The sequence below is a fragment of the Haliaeetus albicilla genome, chromosome 16, assembly GCF_947461875.1.
Source record: "Haliaeetus albicilla chromosome 16, bHalAlb1.1, whole genome shotgun sequence".
NCBI lineage: Eukaryota > Metazoa > Chordata > Aves > Accipitriformes > Accipitridae > Haliaeetus > Haliaeetus albicilla.
This window is the reverse complement of record NC_091498.1, coordinates 31,464,406-31,486,010: the sequence shown is the minus strand read 5'-3', so window position 1 is coordinate 31,486,010 and position 21,605 is coordinate 31,464,406. Positions and strand designations below refer to the sequence as shown.

The following is a 21,605-nucleotide window of genomic DNA, read 5'->3' as shown; positions in this document are numbered from 1 at the left end:
TTTACCAGAGCTATTTCTTGGTGGAATAGGAATATTTAGGTACAGGGTTCTGGCATCTCTGGCTGCAGGCAGCTAGGGCTGGCTTCACACCACGTTGGCAGCCACGGGCATCGCCAGCATTAGGGACCCCAACACCCCTGTCCCTGCTTGAGCCTCTCACCACAGACCCAGGAAAGGCCAGGACCCTCCACAGCCTGCTTCCAGCTGAGGATTTTAGGAGCAGGTGGAGCAACTTTTGGAAGTGCCTTTTCCTTTCCTTTGGCCCTAGAGGGAGCTGAGACGCCTAGTTTGGAGGCACACTGCTTCCAGAGCTTGGCAGAGGCTTCCAGCGCTGGGGTGCGAATCCCCAGCGAGGGGTGAGCAGCAGCAAGCATTCCCCCCCCATCCTGGGCTGCCCTGGGAGAAATCAGGGGATCGGTTGTACCAAAGCTGGGCACAGGCTGTAGGTCACGGAAAGCGGCCATGTCTCGGTGTCTCCCAGGTGAGCAGAGGCACCAGCAGCACGGCCACGTCCTTGGCTCTTGAGTTTGCAGAGATGCTGGAGTGAAGCTGTCTGGCCATGTAACCCCACAGACCCTATGTTTCTCCAGGGACTTTTCCAAAGGCTTGCTCTGCATCCCTGCTGTGCAGGCTGGAAACCAGGGGACTGACCAGCAGCTGACTGGGGTGTTGGCCATGAGCCTGGGAGCAGGATGGCACTGCAGAGGAGGGAGCAGGACGTCAGGCAAGCCTCAGCAGCCGAGCTGGGGCTGCGGGGTCTCAGCTCTGCCCTGTCCCATTTTGGGTCCTTGCAGCCAGACCATTTCCCAAGCTCCTTGTCTGTTGGCTGACAAGAGGGAATACAGTTGGTCTGTGCCCTCCCAGTCCTCCTATGCTCTGAGGAATGGAAGGATTTTCGGCACAGCTGCAGGAGTTGTTGGACTGGTAAACCTGCAGCGCTGCTGAGCACTGGCCCCAGAAGATTTGCCTATAGGTGGGGGGCACTCCCACCAAACCAGCCTAAATCAGGTCTCAGAAAAGAGCTGGTAGGACAGTCCTGGCCAGCAAGGAGCAGCGAGTAAATCACATCTCCACCCCGGCACCTGCCTGGACTCACTCTGCCTCCGGGCAGGCAGCAGGAGGAGAGGACAGGGGGCTTGCCGGGCAGCACTGCAGCCCACCTGCATCCCCCATCCCACGGTGGAAAATATCAGGCGGAGAAAAGCTGCTGCTGACAGCACCAGGCGCTCGCAGCCCTTGCGTGCTGGGGAGGAGCTGCCGATGGCGTTCCTCCATCCTGCAGCCCCTGCGGGGGAGCGAGGTCTTGGCCTTGTAAAGGGCTGCAACTGGCGGCACAGCTTTCCAGGAAAAACACAGAGATGGATAAGATTCAGCCACGCCTGTTCATCGCACTCCCGATGCCTCTTAGACTTTAATTTCTGCTGGTAACTCATCAGCGTGTCTCTCCAGAGGGAGAGCCTCTCTCGACACCCCAATGATAACAAATCCTGTGCTGGCTGGGATCTTGTTCCAGCCCCGGCAGCACCCAAGGGGTAAGGAACACTTTAGCACCCGTGGAAATGCTGGGATCCCCTCTTTAGCCTTTATACAGGCAGGGTGTCCTCCAGCATTAGCAACGGCTTGTGTTCCCAGCTGAAACTGCCTGCTATGGTGGATTTCCTCCCAAATCCGCCTTTTCAGATTCCTAAAGCATTCCTGAAGTTTCAGCCTTTCAGCCAGAAACAGCCGTGACTGCCCTCAACCCGACAGCCAGGCTTGGTGAAGTGGCTGAGCAAAACCCCTTTCCGTGCGAGGTATCCGTGGAGAAAGCGCTTTTCCCTTTCTAAATAAAGCCAGGTCCAGCTGGGGATGGCAGGAGCCCAAGGTAGGATGTTACGATTTATTTTGGAAACAGATGCCAGAGGAGGTGAAGCTTTTTAGCGTCTGGCTGAGCAGATGCGGGGAAGTGGCAAGCCCGGTCGGTGGAGCCTTCCAGCCCTTTATTTACAGGAATTTCTGGCTTTGCTGATATATACAACGCGTTCCTTGGATTTTAATTTTTTTTTTTTTCAGTATTTTGGTCAAGTTTTGCTCTCCTGACAGCTGGAAATCTTTTCTTTGCTGATTATTCTTCCTTTTAAATCTCCAGGAGCCGCTCACGCACGGGTTGAGTGCTGGTGCCGGGCGAGATGACTGCCCCACGAGCGTGGCTTTCGGCACAGCTGGAGGAGTGCAGACACACCTGGTCTGGTGGCTAGGGACTCCCACATCGATGGCTTCGGTACAACGGTCCGGTGTCCCTTAGGATGTGAAGGGACAGGTGGGGGAAGCCTGGCTGGGTGCTCAGGCTCCGGGGGGTTCAGCGAGAGCCCCCCCCCCCCAGCATCCCCTCCCACCAGCGCAGGACAAGTTTACGAGCCTGGTGGAACCGAAAGTCCTTTTCCAACCCAAAAAGCTCCTGCTTTTTTCCAAAGAAAATAGATTGCGATGGAGAAATGCTTTTCACAGAAAGTTGCTGCTTCCTGTGAAAAACTTTATATCCCCATTAAAATACCAAATGTCAACATTTTGCTTTGCCTCCAAATGTTTCTAGTTCTCACAGGGCTGTTATGATACTAGTTCCAGAATGAGAAAGCCACATTTTCTGGGACAGGTTTCAAGTTTTCTCAAAAAAAAATGCAGCTGGCTTTTATCTGTACCGTGTTCCCTGGGAGGCATAGCAGTCCCTGGGTGGTGATGATGCCAACCCTTATATTTTCACTGCAGACAAACACACTGGTCTGTAATCCCAAGATCATGGTCTGTGTTGTCCCCACTCTTGTGTCCCAAAAACCCATGGAAGGAGCCTCCTCTGAGGGTGTTAAACACTGAGGTACCCATCCCGGCTTAGGAAATCTGGAGCTGAGAGCAGGCAGAGGCAGGCAAGGAGGCTGGGGGAGCATCACTGCCTGCTGGGGTGGTCCTTTACCTTTTTCGTGGCACACGGCTGGTCGAGGTGGCTGCTCCAGCGCTGGTGGGAATAGCTGTGGCGGGACATTTCTTCTCTTTGGCACCCTAGAGACTTCAGCTGCCCCAAGGAAACGCAACAGAGAGGGAAATGCATTGTGAGAAGGGAGCTCAAACCGCAACCAGAGACAATCTTTCAAGGCAGGGACTGCACCACGGAAAACCCCTCGAAGAAGGGGTTGTCACATGTGGCACTGGCAGAGCCAGCGTCTGTTCCAACTCTCCGTGAAACCCCCACCGAACCACCCTAAAGGTTTTTGGACAGGAGTGCGTTGGGGGGAGTGGGGTTGTGCTGTCATTTGGGGTGCAGCGGCATCGCTTCTAAAGCCTGTCCCAGATGCGTCCATCATCGCCTTCCCGCCACGCTCCAGCTTTTGATCGGTTCACTCCCAGTAAAACTCCTGATGCTGCAGAAAAGCTCCAGCACGTCTCCAAGGCTTCACTGACACATCATGGGGTTTCCCAGGGTAAGGAAGCTCTGCCCTGAGAAGGTCCCTCCTGCCTCACCCTGCGCTCACCCTTACCCCCAGCATGCCCGGTTCCCCTTTTAGGGGGGTGACCGACACCAGCAAGCCCCCTGCACAGCCCTGGCATCCCCCGGAGGGGGTGTGGAGGGCAGGGGGGAAGGTGACATAAGGGTCTCCGGGCACCTTCCCCAGCACTGCTGCGGCATCCCAGGCACTGCAAAGGAGAGCACCATCCCCTGCATCTGGCACAGGGGCGATGCATTGGTGCTCCTCAGCAGATTGCGTCCCCCCCTCTTCAGCTCCACATCTCCCCATTTCCCTCATCTGGGGGTGCAGAGACCCCTCCTGCAGCCCAGCTCAGCCCGCTGCTACACATCGCATGAAGACCAAGAACCACTGCGCGCTCTCCCAGCTCTCCTTTCCAGCTATCCTCTCCAACCTGGAGACGCCTTGCCCACTCAGCCCCCCCTAGGCATTCTCCTTGCCCTTTCCCAGACCACCCCCCTGGGGCTCCAACATCCTTCTGAGATGCAGGACCCAAACCTGGTGTTTGGGGTGCAGGTACTCCCCAGCTTTACCCAGGGATGTAAAGCAGCCCCGTTCCACCAGCGGTTCCTCTTGCCCCAAATCACTGGCATTTCATGTGCCCCCAAGATCCCTGCCCAACACGGAGCCCCCCCTTTCCTCTGCCACCCCACGCCTTGTCCCTCGCATCTCCCCAGGGACCATTTCCCTCTAAGGGGGGGCTGCCGAGAGATGCCCCATGGTCCTTCAGCCCGCGCCCACCCTCAGGAGCAGGCAGGGGAGCAGGTACACACGGGAGGTCAGCCCTGTGCCCGTTGAGGGGGGGCCGGTGTGGGTGTCTCCCCAAGGAACATCCACAGTTCCCAGATGTGGTTGAAGAGAGCCAGAGCTTTCCAAGCAGTGCCGGTGACACCGCGCAAGAGGGGCTCGTCCCGTGCTCCCCACCTCCACCTCGGGGACGGTTGCAGCTCTGGCAGACGCCATAAACAAGAGTTGATCCAAGACGCCCAATGCCGAGCCCGGCATGAGCCAGGGCCAGGGACTTCCCCTGGTCCGGAGAAGCTGATGGACACCACTGGACATGGAGGTCTTCCCACCCCTCAAGCCCCCCCAGTCCTCCACCACCCTCCCCATCACGGTAAAGAGGTGGCACTGGGACGCATGGCCTCTCCCCCACTGGCCATGGGACACCCATCACGCCATCCTTCGGGGTATCCGGCTCCCCACAGGCCCCATCTTCGCCAGCACGGGATGGTGGCTGCCAGCCTTTGCCCCAGCGTTTCTCCTGCCCGCGTTGCCACCTTTTTTATGGCCCTTTGGTCGCCGCCACCTTTCCAGCACCGTGTGTCCCCAAGTGGGTCCCTCTCCATCACCCCACCGGGTCCCCAGACCCTCTCTGGTCCCTGCCACCCGCTGTCCCCAGCCCTGAGAGGTACCCACTCCTCCCTAGGAGGTTCCAGGTCTGCCAATGTGTAGAAATACGCATATAGAACAGTAACACATTTCCCCAGAGCCTTAAAACACCTATTCCTGTATTTCCAGTGAAAGCTGCACCTAAACACAACGAAGCGGCAGAAAACCTCAAAAGCCCATGGAAAGATAATCTGAGTTTAAAGATTGAGGCGCTGCAGGTTACTGCCGTGCTAATGCCCGATTTCACGGGAAGGGGCATTTTGCAGTTGGCAACGGCAGCAAGGGGCTGGCCCCGACCCAGCAGCGGCTCGGCATGTGGCAGTGGGATGCTCTGGGGAAAAAACAGCCCGATGCTGGTAGAGGATGAGCAAGGAGGGAACCACCATGCTGGGCAAAGAGAGAGGGACCTGCCAGCCCATTTTGGGGGGGCATCAGAGCTTTGTGGTGGCCCCCCTGGGGCTGGAGAACCTCCCCGGTTGCTGTGGGAAAGGAGGTACGGGAGGCTCCGGAGCCACATGTGAGGAGCCAGAGCCGTAATGGGCCATGAAAGCGGGGTGAGCAGAGAAAGCCTGTTCATCCCGCTCCCCCAATCTCTGGGGCTTTTTCTACTGAACCGGCTCATTATTTTTTCAGAGCTGGGAACAGAAATAACTGACAGCGAGTGAATAATCCATGAGGCTTTGGCTGAGCAGCATGAGCATTGTCAGGGCGGGGGGCAGCTGTTAAAACAAGAAAGAAAACATTTAACTCAAGCCAAAACTAAGGAGATGGTTCAAACAGGCACTCCCTGACCTTGCTCTGGGGCTGGAGGCAAGGTTTGAGGACAGACACTGTCCCCAAAGAGTGGGGGGGGATGCCCCAGGGAGCAAGCACAGGCAGACATCTCCCCCCGCTTAGAGCATCAACAACTCAGAGTGCTCCCACCCCTCTGAAAATCAGCACCAGGCTCTCCATCCTCACCTCCAGCCCAAGCTCTCCATAAGCTCAGGCTGCTCCTTAAATAACCTGCCTCCACCAACACGCCCTGCCAGATGCTCACCGCCACCCTTACTCCTCATTAGGTTCTCAAGCATCCCCACCACCGCAGGGTGCTTAAGGATGGAAGTCAGTAACGAGCTCGTCAGGAGCCAGCAACCCTCTCTGCTGGTTAAAAATGGGCCAAGAGCCCTTTGGTCTCAAGTCCTGCCCCCAAGATGGGTGATTTTTGAGGGACTGCAGCACAGGTGAGATTCAGAAGCACTCACCAGGTCCCTCAGCTCCATTCCCATCACAGCAGATTGCCCAGCCACATTTGCAGCCTCATGGGAACAGGGTGCACTTGCCACCAGTGTCACCGCAAGGAGCAGCCCAGGGGCAGATCCTCCGCTGGTGTAAAAACCCAGAGCTGCTGCCATCACCATCATTGCCGCTGGCTGACCAGCTGCTCCAGCAGCACTAAATATAGCAAGCCATGCTGCTGTGTATATAAGGGGAAGGGATTTAGGGGGGCAGTTTTTCTTAGCAGAGGAGCAGGTACCAGGGGACCATGGCATCTCACTATCTCCAGTGGGACCAGATGAGGGTGATGGGCACAGGAGACCTCTGAAACCGGCAGGATGAGCCCCTTGCCTGATAGGCAGCAGCTCCGACGCTGAGAAATCCCCAAAAGAAGGAGACACAGGCCCAGACAGAGCATTTATTTTAAAGATAAAATAAAGCCAACGGGGTACGAGCAGAGGTAGATGGTCTGGCTACCCGCATGGCTCCCGGCATACGTCGGGGTCTCTATAAACTGCCTGCTATGTGGCCACCAGACCTCAAGGAGGTCCTGAGCCCCAATGTGAATGAAGTCCAGCAACCAACTGGGCATTTATGGGCAGAAACAGCCCCTGAAGCCCCAAGATACTCCCCCCAACCCTGAGAAGTCCCTTCTCCAAAGCAGTCAGCAGGCAAAGAGCCCCTCTTTGAGACCTAGCGCAGGGGCAGGAGAGGGGCAGGGAAAGGGGAAATTCAGGGTGCTCACTGGCTTTCGGTGGGGGGGGAGAGGGGTCCCAGCCTGCAGCATGGCAGGAGGAGGATGCCATGGCTCTGGGAGCCGGCTGGGGAGTTTTGGGAGCGTGGAGGCACAACCCCCCACCAACTTCACTAGACTTCTTTGCAAAGCAACCCAAGAGCTGCTGCTTCTGGGGGAGAACAGGACTCAGGGTAGCCCCTCAGCACCCACCGCCCTGTGTGGTCTGCAGGGGCTCAAGCCTCTCCTTTGCCCCCCAGTGCCCACCCATGCCTGGAGCAGTGCTCGGTGCAGCGAGGCGGAGGTGCTGGGGTGCTCCCCGGGGACAGGGGTGACATGCTTTCCCAAGGAGGGGTTGGCGGGGGGAGGCACCGGCAGCAGCAGGAGGAGGTCTGTCATGCAGGCAGGGGTCGGACACTGCTCCTGGGAGCTGGTCCGGCCCCAGCTCCGCTTCTAGCTGGGCTGCTCTTTGGGGTCGTAGATCACCTCGCTGTAGCTGGGCGGCTGGGGCACATCAGCCAGCGGCACAGCCAGGTCCACCTGCGTGGTGCTGGGCACGATCAGCATGGCCTAGGGGAGAGAAGGAGGGGGGATGACAGTGCTGGGGGTCTGTCCAGGGCTCTCCCCTGCTGCCCTTTGCCCCCCCCCGCCCCGTGCCCTACCTCATTAGAACTGAGACGGGTGGCCCGGCACCAGAAATTGGCAGTGGCCACAGCGATGCAGAACTCCAGGATGGTGAAGATGAGCAGCACAACAGAAATCCCATTCCCTGCGAGCTCCAGGATGGAGAAAGCCCCATCAGCAGTGCCCAGGAGGAAGAAATCTGGGCTCAGCCCCACAGGGTAGACCCCACATTTTGGGACTCTCCTCCTCCATCTCCTACCAACCCTAAGCACTGCAGCCCCAGTTCCCCAGACGCCAAGGTCTCACTCGGAGCCCTCCGCCTCGCCACTTTTATGGCTTGCGGAGAGAAACGGGTACTTCTAGGGTGTGAGTCATCTCCCAAGGTATCAGCCTAAAATAGGTCAGGTGCATGGCACCATGCCGGCAGACGGCCCCGCAGTCGGGGTGCTGCCAGCCATGGGCTCCCCAGTCCCCGCTTCCCAACAGTGATGGGGCTGAACCCCACAGAAAAGCCTGGCAAAGCCCCCCCCCACCTCCCCAGGAAGGGCTCAGGCAGCATCCAGGGGGGATGGAGAAGGCGACAGGGGAAGTTCCCAAAAGGCTTAGCCTTGTCTGGGCAGGCTCAGCAAGCCCTGGGCACCGCTGCTCCGAAAAGGGGGGCCGGCCGTGCCCCCACTTACCAGGACAAGATAGTTGTAGTAGTTGAAGCTGGAGCGGTAGAGCCCATTCAGGTTGAGGTCTACGATGAAGGCAATGATGCCCAGCAGAGCAAAGATGGCGCTGATGATGTTCATGGTCTGGCTGCCCTTTACCTGCGGGCACAGAGAGGCTTTGGGGACAGCTTTGGGGCAGGTGTCAGACCCCAAAGCCCGTGAGGACACCCACCGCCACGGCTCTGCAGCACTGCCTGGCTGAGCCTGGAGGGACCGGCTGCAGGTAACAGCTCAGGCTGCCTTTGGGGTTTTTGTTTGGTTTTCTTTTTTTTTTTCTTTCCTCCTTCCCTTTGCTCATTTGCAGAAATAACCCTAGCGCAACCTTCAAAGGTGCTTTTGCCCCAGTGGGTTTTGGCCAGGGTTGAGCTGCTCCTGCCCACCTGCCCCCCTCCTCCAGCACCCCGAGCAGCAGCAGGATCCCCGGGGACACTCACCGCACACTCCGTGGGGCTCTTCTCCGCCCCGATGGAAAGGCAGCCCGAGATGATGAACTGTGCCAGGAGAGAGGGGGACAGTCAGCCTCCACCAAGGTCACCCCGAGCCCCCCAAACCCACGGGGCACTAAACACCCACCCAGCATTAACGAGCTACCTGGAGGCATGGCCCCACAGCTCTCAGGGGTACGGGGATTCCCCCCCACTTTGTGTAATGTCAGTCCTTGAGTTTTACCAGCCACTGAAGCGGAACCCCTCATCCCCAGGACCCTGGTGGGCACCTCGGCCCCACGTTACGCACAGACACGCCGCCCAGAAAGGGGATCTCGCCGATGACGAAGACGGAGGTGTAGACGTTGGTGAGCGTTGTCAGGACGATCCCGAAACCGATGTGCATGAAGCCGGTCATGATCTGGATGGTCTATAGGATGGGGTAGGGTAAGAGTAGGGCTAACTCACCCCCCCCTCCAACCACCCCCCCCCCCCCCCCAACCACTGCCCTGGGGATGGGGGTCCCCCGGTCCCCGAGCCACCCTGGGGCCACAGCATCAGCAGGAGGAGCAGAAACCCCCCGGGATGGGGTGGGGGGGTGGGGATTCTTCAGGGGTGCCAGTCCTCCCCCCTCCCTCAAAGCCATCCCCTAACCCCCCCCGACTCACCCCCATCACTCGGTTCTTGCCCTTGGGCAGGGTCTCGGCCGTGTACATCACCGCCCGGCTGCCCAGCCGCAGACTCCCCATCCCCTGCATGGAGGCAGTGGGGACCCCCCCCCCACTTACGCACACCCCCAACCCCCCCTCCGGCCCCGGAGCAGCCCAGTCCCAACCAGGACCGCCCCCCCCACCCCAGCATCCATTGGTGCAACGCGAATGATGTCAGAAGTTGCAGCATCCCCGGGCCACCGCCCAGCCCACCCGTGACACCACCACCCACGGGTGGACCCCCACTCTCCGGCCCCACATGCTTGCTGGTGGTCGAGGGACAGGGAGAAGAGGGAAGATTTGGGGAAGGGGGGGAGGCAGCCCCCCCCCAAACCACCCCAGCTGTGGGTACAACCCCAGTGGGAGAGGAAAGTGGGGCACCCCAGCTGCATGGGGCAGGGTGGAGATGCTCAGTGTTGCAATTCAGGGAAGGGGTCCAGGGCATTGTGGCCCCCCAGGGAAAGATGCTCAGACCCCAATCCACAGCATGCCCGGGGCAAAAAGAGAGATAAGGAAAGCAGGGTGCAGAGGGAACAAGGCTGCCCAAAAAGCTCCCCCCCCCCCCCACTAGCTGCATCCCCATCCCTGACACCTCCTGGCTAAGCTAAGCCCTGCCGAACGCTGTCCCCCACCCTGCTCACAGCCCCCATGCCCCAGCACAAGGCTGTGTTTACAGGAGCTCAGAAAGAGAGGAAAAAAAAAAAGAAATTAAAATTAAAAAGCTCTCTGCAGCGAGTTCCTGGAAGAAAGATCCATCAAGGGCCATTAGGCATGAAATGCCTCCTCCCTGCGGAGTGGGGGGGGCTGGCCCCTGCCCCACACAGCCAGGGCATAGGGCTGGGTACTGCCCGGGCAGGGTTCCCTCCCCCAGGTCGTGGGGACCAGACCTCCTCAGCACCCCTGCCCCATGCAGGGATGGTTCCACGCTGTGGATCAGCCTGGCTCTGCCCCGGGAAGGTCCCTGCTCCCTGGCTGCAGGAGGTGACAAGCAGATGGGATCCCCAAGTAGGTCCTGTCATCATTGTGTGTGTGTCCCCCGCCGCCAGCTACTCTCCACTGTGGTGGCTTCACACCCAGGGAGCTGGCCCACGGTTTCAGGGTGTCCAGCCAAGAACTCCAGGTAGGAGAAGGGGGAAAAAAAAAAAGAAAAGAAAAACCCCACAAACCCAAAGTCGGTAAATAATTAAAGCCCTGTGGATGAAGGGGGCCATGCGATACCGCCCTACGCACCATCATCCTGCGCCTGGCACTGCCCATGCGGTGAAGCGGCTGATAAGGCGAATATCCGCACAGCTCGGCAGTGATCGCGGCACAGACCACCGGCAGTCAAGGACAGGCACGGCTTGCTTCTCCCAGCCGGCTTCTGCAGCCTCTCGCCGTGTAGGAAAGTGGCACAAGGACCCTCTGAGCCGTGTCCCCCCTACCCAGGGACTTGCCCCCCCTCCATGGCTGAGCAGCTTTGGGAAGCGGGAGAGCAGCGAGACCCCTTCAACCCATCTCCCCCACCCTGGCAGCCTAAGGCCAGGAGCCGAGATGCCTGTGAATTCCCATGCAGGACGCTAACCCCCCCCCCCCAGCAGCTCTGCTCTTGCCTCCCCTTCTCCACAAACTGCCCCAGCACCCACCAGAGCATCGCCAGGGGAGGGGGGCTGCAGCCGTGCCGGGGAGGGGGCTGTAGGTTGTGGTGCAGAGCAGCACTGGCTCACCACGCTGGCATCCCTATGTCGGAGACGGATGCTTTCTGCCCACCACATGGGCAGAGGGGGTACCAGCGCTCTGTCCCCCCACTAAGTTGGCTGATTCCCAGGGAGTTGTGGCACAGGAGCCATGCTTGCCAGGAAGCCAGCCCATGGTGGGCAGCGTGGGCTGTCCGAGAGCACCCCAGAGAGACCAGTGGGACCTTTTCTGGTACACAGAGGCACTGGGGACATGTCACATCCCCCTCACCAACTCATCCCAAGCACCCAGGGGAGTACACGGTCTCCAGAGCCCCCTCCCACACTGACGTGGCACAGCCTTTCTGCTACAAATTTATTGCTAAAACGAGGAGGCTCACACAACGGCAGGGTCTGCAGGAGCAAGGGAATTCTCGGGGGTGGCCTCAGCACCACTGGCTGCAGTGGGGGCCATGGCCACAGCACGGGACTCCCCCAGGGCTGCCTCGGGGTCACCCACCCCGTGCCCACTCCGGTGACGCCGCACCGAACAGTAGCAGCCAGCTATGCCCATGGCAGTGATGATGGAGCACATGGCCACCATGGCCAGCATGGTGCCAGGGACAGGGACAGCCAGCCCTGTGGGGTGAGACAGCAGGGTGAGGGGGATGGCAGGGTCACCCCAGCCACCCCCCAACACCGTGGGGCAGCTCGCACTCACCCAAATCCTTCTTCTCCCCCCGCACCACGGGGACTGAGGGGCGGCGAGACGGTGCTGGGCTGGGCTCCAGTGCCATGGGGAGCTCTGTGGGGGCCAGGGATGAGCTGGGCAGAACCGAGAGCAGCCCCAGGGGACCAAGCTGGACGCTGGCTTCTCCCAGGAGCCCTGCAAGGAGAAGCCCATCAGGCACCGCTGGGCACAGGCAGCCCCCATAGGACTCGTGGATCCCACCGAGGGGGTTCTCTTACCTCCGCTGCCAGTCAGCCGGCGCCGCCGCCGGCCCCCGCAGCCAGCTGGAGAGCCACAGCACGAGCAGTTGACCCCATCAGGGGAGTGCCAGGTGGCTGCAACAGGGTCATAGGAACAGGCTTTGCCGGAGGTGCTGCCAGCTCCCTCTGCCACAGCCTTCAGGTGACAGCGGAGGTAGATCTGCAAGGACAAGCATCCTCCTGCCACACCACTTGAGCTGCCCCATGGCTCTCCACTGATCACCCCCAGCTGCCCCCTCACCCACCCATCAGTGCAGGATCACCCTGCACCCCAAGACACCGCTGGCACAGACCTGGCTGCCAGAGACATTTGGGAACAGGAAGGTATCCAGCTGGAAGCGGAGGAAGCGGTCTCCACGCTGGGGGAGAAAGCGGGAACGACCAAGCTGCCCATCCAGCAGGCACCTGCCGGGATGGGAAATGGGGTGAGATGGGCTCTTCCACCCCCCCCAGGGCCAGCCGGGCTCTGCCACCACCCACAGGGTCCTGGCAAGGAGAGGGAGCATCAATCTGGGGCAGCAGCCACCACCCTGCGCCCAGCCCCATGCTCACCCGTTGTCAGCAATGACCTTGTATTCCAGCCATGCCGCCGTGCTCGGGCTGGCCACGCAGTCGTCCACGAAGACCCTCAAGGGTAGTCGGGGGTCGGTGCTCACCGACGCCTCGATGTTGATCAGTTCCCCCAGGGAATAGGTGGGCTGGTGCAGGCGGGAGGACCAGGTACCTGGAAAGCACATGGCTGTGGCTACCCTGAGCATTGTCCCAGGGCCCCGGCCAGGTAGGGGGGGGTCCCCCACACACAGGGGAATAAAGGGGTCTGGGGCTCCCCCACTCACTATCATACACATCCAGGGCGAAGCGTAAGCGTCTCCGGTGAGCGATGGTGGAACTGAAGGGGACCCAGGTGGGCTGGATGGCCCCAGACGAAACGCTGCCCATCCTGCGCCACAGAGCATCCTCGAGCAGGGTGACAGGCTCCCGGCACCCCTACCTGCCATGTGCCCCATGGGCAGGCACCCCCCCCACACCTTCCCTGCCCAGGATGGGCTGGTGGACCCAGCACCGAGGGGTCCCGTCGTGGGTAACAACCCAGGGAGCGTGGGCACATGGGGCTCAGCCAGAGCCCAGCCCCATAGGGCTCCCTGCTTACCTGGGGTAGTAACAGTCCACAGGGAGGGAGAAGGGTCTGGCACGAGCCACGGGACCCCCGGCCAAAGGGCGGTAGTGGAGGACGTTGCTGTAGTGGATGCTGTCCGGGAGAAGCTGGGCAAAGGAGCAGACATGGGGCTGGAGGACACGTCACCCGGCTCAGAACGGGTGTCCTCTCCCTGTCCCCAGCACCCAGAAAGCTTCCCAGCACACAGCAAGAACCAGGTTTCAGGTCATCGAAGGATGCCCTGACGCTGTCCCTCCCCTGTGGGACATGGTCCTCCTCCCCTTCCATCCTACACCCGCCCCGAGGAGGACCACGCTGCTGCAGGACCTCCATCAGGGACACATGGCCACCCCTGGCTCCTCACCTCCAGGGTGGTCCCGCAGCCCACGAGCAGGTGCTTCAGCCAGTACCCATCCCCATCAGCGGTGGTCACCCCACAGCCGGATCCCAGCATCAGCTCCCCACTGGCCACGCGGCTCCCCAGGAATCCAGCCGGTACCACCACGGCGAGCCACGTGTGGCCGCATGTAACGGAGACTGTGGCAGGGTAAGGAGAAGGAGGGCTGAACCAGCTCCCTGAGGACCCCCAGGTTCCCAGGGGAGCAAGCCAGGCAAGCCCCCAGCACAGATTTCCCCTCCAGTTTCCCCATTTTAGCATTTCAGCCTTAGGGAGGACAGGGAAGGAGGTAGCCCCAGGGTCTGAGCTGCTTTGTAGTCACCCCAGGGCACCGATGTGGCCATGATGTTCCCGAAGGGTCCCCATGGGGAGATGGGGGAGCTGCGGGACCCACCCCAGGGCTTCCCTCGCTCCAGAGTCGACCTCCCAGCCCCAAACCTGGTGCTCGAGGCAGCCTGACCTACAGACCTGCCCTGCCTGGGGTGGAGAGGAGACCGTGGTCCTCTTCCACTGGCAGCCAGGCATCACCCATACCCACCACCCCGCAGCAAACAGCCATGCCCAGGGCACAGGCACCCAGCAGCCCAGCCTGGGGGGGCACTGCTCATTCTCCCCTCCCCAGGGAGGGCAGCCAGACCCAGCAGGACTCCCCCCAAACAGCCCCTTACCCAGGGCATCCTGCGCCCAGGCTGCAGCTGCAAGGAAGAGCACAAACCACCCACTCCTGAGAACCTTCATGGTGATGGAGGAGGAAGAGGAGGGGCAGCCTCCACTGATGGCTTTTACACCTGGGCTGAGGTGCAGCTCTCCCAATGGGAAGCCGGGTGGTCCCTGCAGCCCCCCGCCCAGCCCCTCACACCCACCTGGGCCTCGTCTCCGCAGAGTTCTCCTCCTCCCAGGGCAAACCAAGGGCCCTGGGTCCCTGTCCCTGTCCTTGTCCTTGCTCTTGCTCCAGTCCTGCTCCTTCCCCTGGTCCTGGTCCCTGTCCCAGCCTCGGTCCCTGTCCCTGCCTGGGGGGGGGGGGTGATGGAGAAGGTGGGGGTCAATCTCTGACCATGTGCTGCCTTCCTCGCCCCAAAAGCAGGCTGGTCCCTGCACGCAGGGTGACGAGCGTGTCCTTGGGGCACCTTCCCACTGCAGAGCCTCTGGGGAAACTGAGGCACAGAAAGGAACTGGCCCCTGTCCCTTGGGCTGTGCTGGGAAAAGGGGACACATGGCTCGCCCAGGCACCCCCCAACCTGCCCTCCCCATCCCAGCTGCCTCTGGGCTCTGGCGTGGGGCAGCAGGCAGGGCAAAGGATGATGGTGGGGACACTGAGACATGCAGGGCTGGTCCCGGCACTGGCTGGACCCTTGGGAGCCCGTGACACCCCTGTAGCCCACGGGCCCCACAGGGGTGGGCAGCCCTCAGCACCCCATGGTGAGAAGCCTGGGGCAGAAGACGACCTGGTCGGTGGACCCGGAGCTGTCCCCCGAGCCCCCGTGTCCTGCTCGCCCCACGGCTGCCCCTGCCCATGGTGTGGTGCTGGAGGCAGAGCTGCTGCGTAACCACGGCCGCTACGTGGTCACCCACGCCGGTAAGGAAGGTCCCCACTGGTGCACTCCTTCCCAGGTGCAGAATCCGGCATTTGTTCTTGTTTAATTTGCTGCCGTTGACAATTGCCCAAAGCTCCCAGCCAGCCAGATCCCTCTGCAGGGCGCTTGTCCCTCGAGAGAGTCACCAGCACCTCCCAGTTTGGCATCGACTGCAGTGACTGGTCTCCAGCCAGATGTAGCCCCATTCCCTACACCCCTTTGAGGTCTGTCCAGCCATTTCTTCACCCAGCGCACCCTGTACCTGCTCATCTCGCAGCTGGGCGCCTTGTCCAGAAGGACGCTGTGAGGGACAGGATCAAAAGCCTCACAAATCCAGAAAAACAACATCCACTGCCTTTCCGTCATCCACGCGGCGGGTGACCTCATCGTAGCAGGATATCAAACCAGTTAGACGGGACTTTCCCTTTGTCAACCCATGCTGACCATCCCTGGTGATGGCATTGTCCTCTAAATGCTTTCCGATAACACCCAGGATGACCTTCTCCATCATTTTTCCAGGTACTGAGGTTAGACTAACAGGGCTGTAGTTTCCCGGAAAGTGCAAGCTCTTCTTGTAAATTGGGATAGGGCTGGCGAGCTTCCAGCCAGCAGGAACCTCCCCAGGCACCCAGGACCGTGGGTAGATGATTGAGGGGGGATCCTGCTGTGACACCCGCCAGCTCTTTCAGTGCCCTGGGTGAATCCCATCTGGCACCGCGGACTCATTCAACTGGTAGAACTGGTCCCTTGCGATTTCAAATGGAAAATCACTGCCCTCGCAGCCGTGACTGTCCAACTCCGTTGGACACCCTTGGGCACACAGATAAGCCGGCGGTGCTTGGCAGTGCCAGGGCGGTTGTGGGAAGGCAGGTGACTGGAGAAGGGCAGCGGAAGCAGCTAAAAGCATAGAGGACGTCCGGAGAGACGAGTGCTCGCAGGACTCTGACGGTCTGAGTGGACCCGCTTGCCCTGAGGACAAGAGGATGCTTGGCGTGGCTTTCGGCATCGGGGTCCTGCTGGCCCTGGTGGGCAGCACGGCTGCCCACAGCTGCGGTGAGTGTCACCCCTCCCACGGAGGCACCGGAGAGACCGGTGACCCTGCGAGGGACTGCGTGGAGGGGACATGGGATCCCCTGCAACCTCCCGCCGCAAGTGCCAGTGGGGAGCCTGGCCCCTCTCCTTCCAGTCGCCCCGTACCAACTGGTCTCCAAGATGCTGCAGCACCTGGAGGAGTCCGTCAAGGCGGACGAGCTGCCGAACCCCAGCGTCCTGCTGGCCATGAACCTGGTCGGGGCCACCGGCACTGAGACCAACAAGTGGCTGCTCCAGCAGATACAGCAGGAGGCTGTGAAGAGAGCCCAGAAAGGTAAGGAGGGGCTGGGGGTGCACCCCTGCCATGGCAGCTGGTCCCGGCAGAGCCGGTACCGCAGGCTTGGCACGGCCAGTTCTCTCCAGCCCAGCTGGGGACCGGAGTGCCAGGTCCTGGCCCCCCAACACGCCCTGGTTGCTCTCTCGTCCCCGCAGACATGACTTCGGGAGAGGTGGCTCTGTACGTGCTCGCCCTCCTCTCCTCCTGCCAGAACCCCTGGCACGTCCATGCCCTAGGGCAGACCATCAACCTGGTCCAAGTCCTGCAGGAGAAAACGGACGAGGAGATGGCCAGCCTGGGTACGCCAGCACGGGAGGGATGGCCCAGGGTGCCCAGGATGGAGGCACCTCCCTCCCCGTGCCTTGGTCCCCCATCAGCTTGCCACATTTTGCTTTGCAGACTTGGAGGGCGTCCCGAAGACCACCCTGTACAGCGTCAGCCTGGACGCCCTGGCCCTGTGCCTGGCAGAAGCAGGTGGCTACCAAGGGGCATCCGTGATCCTGGCCAAGAAGGTGCTGACACTCGGGAGCCAACTCTCTGTGGGTAAGGGACACCTCCGGCCCTGCCGCGTCCCCTCGGCTCGCAAAGCCCCCCCACTCCTGGCGGCTTGGCGGTGACGCCGGGATCTCGCAGACACCCGTGCCATGGCGGCACTGGCGATGGCGTGCACGTACGGCCAGACGGACCTCTACGACGTGCAGGAACTGCTCCAGGAGGCACTGTGGGTGGTGACCAACGGCTTCCTCGACGAGCAGGAGAAGGAGGGTGGCATGATTGGGAATATCTACAGTATGGGACTGGCCCTGCAGGTATGGGGAGGGCTGCGGCACCGCAGCTGCCCGGTCCTGCTCCCGGAGCCGCTCATGCCGCCTCCTGCCTCCTCCACAGGTGCTGGGGGCCACGAGCAATTTTTACTTCCCGCGGGAGTGGGATTGCGCCCAGGCTTTCTCCGTGGTGTACAGCCATGACTACCGCCAGCCCATGGCCATCGCCCAGGTCCTGCCTGCCCTCGTGGGCATGTCGTACCTGGAAGCGGCCAGCCTGGACTGCACCGCCAGCACTGGCGCGTCCCCGACCCTACAGCCGTCCCTGTCCCCAAAGCCGAGTACAACCACAGTTCCCAGCGGTACGGCTTCTCCCTCCAGGAGCTCCCCCCGCCAGACCCCACGGGGATGATGCTCCTGCCCTGTGCCCCGTGGCACTGTGCCGGCTGCCCACCCTGCCCCTCTGCCCTCCCAGAAGCCACCATCACGGTGCACTACTCCATCATCAACAAGCTGCAGGGAAGGCACTTCAGCTACACCACCTCGGTGCGGGTCCCGGTCGGCTCCACGCTGCTCAAGGTGCTGCAGGCAGCGGAGGCGAAGAGACCTGACATCTTTAGGTAAGAGCCAGAGGAGACAGGTGGCAGAGAGCGGGGGGCATGTGGCATCCCCCACCAAGCCCACCCGCTTCTCCGGTAGCTTCGAGACGGAGCAGACATCCTGGGGCCCCATGGTGGTCTCCATCCATGGGCTGGCCGCCAACCCGGACGACAAGACCTACTGGAAGTTCCTTAGTGGCAGCGATGCCCTCCAAGAAGGTGGGTAGCCCAAGGTGGGGGGCAAGAGGACCTGGGGGGGGGGGGTCGTGATACCCCAGCCTCACGCCTCTCCCTCCGCCGCAGGGGTCGGCACCTACAAGCCATGGAATGGGGAGCACATCCAGGCCGTCTTCAGTCTCTACTGATGTCGCCGAGGGACACTTGGCCCCACCGGGCCCACCGTGGCAGCAATAAAGAGCCATTTGCAGCACAGCTCTGTCTGTCTGTCTGTCTGTGTCTGTCTGTGGTGGCGGTGGCCCCTCCGCCTCTCAGGGGGGGAACACAGGACCCTGGGACCCCCTCAATGGGGACCAGGTCTTGGGGAGAGGGTTGGGGCAAGCTCTGGGAGGGACATGGGAGCCTCGATGGGACACCGAGGTAGGGGTGATACCGAAAAAGCCGGTTGAAGAAACTCTCTAAGACTCAATTTTGGAGTTTTAGAAAGCAGGCATTCTTTATTGCAGCGCTGGGTACACGGGCGATTGCTCCACCTGGCAATCGCTCCACCTATCGTGCACACTGTCAGGCCTAATTGTGCAGGTTGAGTATACGTTCTACATACATATTGACTAGATTTCTGAGAAATGTTATACATATTCATTAGTTTTCTGGGAAACTATTAGCATATTCAAATGTCCTTTACACAGGTGCATTGAAGGTCTCTGGTGGTCTTCAGGAGTCCTCTGGTGGTCTTCCATGGTCTTCCATAGTCTTCCTCACTCATCTGCTACTTGACCCTTCTCGGATGATTCTGCGCAGTGTGATCTTCTGCATGTTTGATGCCTCTTATCCTAAAGAATGCTCGTTAGTGCTTCTATTATCTATGCTTATGTTTTGGCGTAATTCGTATGGATACTTCTAAGCTAAGTTACCCAAGAGGGCTAAAGTCCTTACCTTCCTCAGTGGGGGCTCGTCCAGGATGGCCCAGAAACCGCAAGGCCATCCAAAAGCAATTTCTCGCACATTTTTTTTTTGCAACATACAGAACCCCCACCCACCACCCATCAGCAAAAAATCGGGCAAAGAAACAGCAACGCCATTGTACTCAGACAAACATCCCGCCTCAGGGGGAGGGGGGGGGTCCTGCCCGGCGGGGACCCCTGCCCGCTACCGTGGGAGTAGAGCGGGGACGATGCCGTGGAAAGACACGGCGAAGTGGGGGGGGGGGGGTCCGCCCCGCCCGGAACTAAAGTTCCCCTCCGTGTTTCTCGGGGGCACCGGAGGGGGTGGACCTCTTTACCGGAAGTGTTCCCCGCCGGGCTGTTCTGATAGGGCGGATCTTATGGCGGCGCCCCACAGGCACTTCCGGCCGGGCCGCGATGTGGCGATGGCGGCTCCCGCGGCCGCTGCTGGCCGGAGGAGGTGAGGGGAGCCCGGGCAGCGCTTCGAGGGACCGCTGTCTGCCTTGGGTGGTGGTCGGGGAGGAGCGTGTATGTGTCCCGCCAGCCCGGCGGGGGGACGAGCCGGAGAGGGGAGGCTCTGGCAACCGGACACCCGGGTCCCCGCCCGTGTTAACCGGGAGGCGTTGGGGTCCGGGACTCCCGGGTCGGCTGTGGTGGCCGTGGGGGGATGTTGGGATCCGGAGGGGGTGGGTGTTGTGTCCGTCCCAACGCTGCCGGAGCCGCTCCCGGGAAGCCGGGCCGCTCCCGGACCCCCCGCCCCCGCCGCCATCCCGGTGCATCAGACCCCGTTCTGAGTCTCCGTTCTGTCCCTCAGGTCCCGGCGGTGTCACCGTTCCCCGGGCGGGCCTCAAGAAATACGTGCTGCCTCCAGACTACAGCGGTAAGGGGGATAGACGGGGAGAAACCCCCCTCCCCGGTCTGCTGCCGCCTGTACCCCGCCCGCCCTGCACCGGGGGGTCCTGGGGCCAGTGACCTTCACAGGCCTGTCCCCCTCCCCCGGCAGGTATCACCTTCCCGGAGAGGACGAAGCTGAAGTTCATGGACAAGGTCCCAGCGGTGCCCAAGGTCAGGCGAGAGCCCCGGCGGCTGCGTGACATCCGCGGCCCGTCCCGGGAGGCCACCGACTTCACCCAGGGGCAGTACGGGATTCTGGTGAGCAGGACAGGGGGGGCCCTGCACCCCTCCCTGGTCAGAGCTGAGGGGTGGGGGTGGGGGGGGTGTGGTGAGGGGGAAGCCCAGAGGAACCGGGGGGCTGCGTTTGGGCAGGAGATGGGGAGGGTGCAGGAGTGGGCACCCCCGCGGGCTGGAGACCCCTCACTGCTGGTCCACCATCTGGTGCTGAGCCCTCCAAACAAACCAGCAACCGGAGGGGACCGCTGCCAAACCAGCTCTGAAGAGCTGGATTGACTGAGCCACCTCTGTCAGGAAGGGCTGCAGTTTCCCTAGCGAGGAGATAAAGAACATAATATCGAGCTTAAATTGGAAAGGCAGCTTTGAAATGTCCTCAGTGAGGCGGCTCTCCCCCCACCCCCCAAAAAAAACATGCGTGAAGGGTGCGAGGGGACGGCTGCCAGCGCAGGGCAGGACAGGGGAACCTCTGTCCCCCTCGCCTGCCCAGCGCTCGGTCCCTGAGATGTCTCATTCTTCCCCCCACAGGCCTTGGGGGGCGGGTACCTTCACTGGGGCCACTTTGAGATGATCCGCCTGACCATCGGCCGCAGCATGGACCCCAAGACCATGTTTGCCATCTGGCGCGTGCCGGCCCCTTCTAAGCCGGTGACACGGAAGAGCCTGGGGCATCGTATGGGGGGCGGCAAGGGCCCCATCGACCACTACGTGACGGCGGTGAAGAGCGGGCGGCTGGTGGTGGAGGTAGGTGGGCGCTGCGAGTTTGAGGAGGTAAAACCCTTCCTCACCCAGGTGGCCAGGAAATTGCCCTTCCCTGCCGTCCCCATCAGCCGCGATGGCCTCGAGCAGATGCGGCAGGAGGAGGAGGAGAAGAGGCTCAACAACCAAAATCCCTGGACTTTCGAGCGCATAGTCACCGCCAACATGCTGGGGATGCGCAAGTACCTCAGCCCCTATGACCTGCAGCTCAAAGGACGCTACTGGGGCAAATTCTTCCTGAAACACAGGCTGTAACAAGCAACTGGGGAGGGGGCTGCCTTAATTAAACCTTCCCACAAGAACCTGCATCGGTCGCTGTGGTTTTTGGATGCGCAAACGTGGGACCAGGAGCATCCCAGAGGTGAAGCATGCATCAGGGCTTGTCTCCCACTACCGAGACCCCACACACACACCCCGACGCAGAGCATGGGTGATCTCTTTATTCAGGAGGGCGGCTCCGGCACGGGTGGCTGCACATCCGAAGAGCCGGCAAGACAGAGAAGTTGCTGCAGATGAGCTCTGAGCAAAGGGAGAGGCTCCTCCTTCCACCCTGAGCAAGGCAGAGCCCTCTACGTCGCCTGCACACTGCCCCGGGGAGGAACACAGCTCTTTCGGCTGCTCTGTGCTGCCGAGGAGGGGGCTGCTCTTCGCAGGGGCTGCTGACTGTCAGCCAAATGGAGGATGGGGAGCGAGGGGAGACCTTGGGGCATTTGCCCGGTGGTGGGAGGGAAGGGTGGAGCAG

At 61.2% G+C, this 21,605-nt stretch overlaps 4 protein-coding genes across 7 annotated transcripts; 2 read left to right on the top strand and 2 right to left on the bottom strand.

Annotated features, from left to right (window-relative positions):
• Window positions 1-6,550: 6,550 nt before the first annotated feature.
• On the bottom strand, window positions 6,551-9,433 carry LOC138689479 (membrane-spanning 4-domains subfamily A member 15-like). 3 transcript variants are annotated; one of them, XM_069804536.1, is made up of 7 exons: window positions 9,310-9,433; window positions 8,952-9,071; window positions 8,651-8,707; window positions 8,184-8,315; window positions 7,767-7,894; window positions 7,542-7,648; window positions 6,551-7,449 (listed from the first exon to the last, which is right to left on the bottom strand). In XM_069804536.1, the coding sequence occupies exons 1-6, from the start codon at window positions 9,397-9,399 to the stop codon at window positions 7,546-7,548; spliced, it is 630 nt and encodes a 209-aa protein (XP_069660637.1). In that variant the 5' UTR covers window positions 9,400-9,433; the 3' UTR covers window positions 6,551-7,449; window positions 7,542-7,545. The 3 variants fall into 3 exon arrangements, with proteins under 3 accessions (XP_069660637.1, XP_069660636.1, XP_069660638.1); XM_069804535.1 differs by lacking the exon at window positions 7,767-7,894 and having other exon boundaries at window positions 7,542-7,655; XM_069804537.1 differs by lacking the exon at window positions 7,767-7,894.
• Window positions 9,434-11,365: 1,932 nt separating this feature from the next.
• Window positions 11,366-14,287, bottom strand: LOC138689313 (zona pellucida sperm-binding protein 3-like). Its single transcript, XM_069804045.1, has 9 exons — window positions 14,218-14,287; window positions 13,517-13,728; window positions 13,147-13,259; window positions 12,833-12,936; window positions 12,549-12,720; window positions 12,290-12,401; window positions 11,976-12,156; window positions 11,728-11,892; window positions 11,366-11,645 (listed from the first exon to the last, which is right to left on the bottom strand). The coding sequence occupies exons 1-9, from the start codon at window positions 14,285-14,287 to the stop codon at window positions 11,404-11,406; spliced, it is 1,371 nt and encodes a 456-aa protein (XP_069660146.1). The 3' UTR covers window positions 11,366-11,403.
• Window positions 14,288-15,853: 1,566 nt separating this feature from the next.
• CBLIF (cobalamin binding intrinsic factor) lies at window positions 15,854-18,287 on the top strand. Of its 2 annotated transcripts, none has more exons than XM_069804223.1 (9): window positions 15,854-16,176; window positions 16,310-16,489; window positions 16,648-16,791; window positions 16,892-17,035; window positions 17,126-17,301; window positions 17,381-17,618; window positions 17,735-17,876; window positions 17,956-18,074; window positions 18,159-18,287. In XM_069804223.1, exons 1-9 carry the CDS (start codon window positions 16,107-16,109, stop codon window positions 18,218-18,220), a joined length of 1,275 nt encoding a protein of 424 aa, XP_069660324.1. In that variant the 5' UTR covers window positions 15,854-16,106; the 3' UTR covers window positions 18,221-18,287. The 2 variants fall into 2 exon arrangements, with proteins under 2 accessions (XP_069660324.1, XP_069660323.1); XM_069804222.1 differs by having other exon boundaries at window positions 17,732-17,876.
• Window positions 18,288-19,314: 1,027 nt separating this feature from the next.
• On the top strand, window positions 19,315-21,165 carry MRPL16 (mitochondrial ribosomal protein L16). Its single transcript, XM_069804230.1, has 4 exons — window positions 19,315-19,436; window positions 19,791-19,856; window positions 19,980-20,128; window positions 20,633-21,165. Exons 1-4 carry the CDS (start codon window positions 19,394-19,396, stop codon window positions 21,116-21,118), a joined length of 744 nt encoding a protein of 247 aa, XP_069660331.1. The 5' UTR covers window positions 19,315-19,393; the 3' UTR covers window positions 21,119-21,165.
• Window positions 21,166-21,605: the final 440 nt, after the last annotated feature.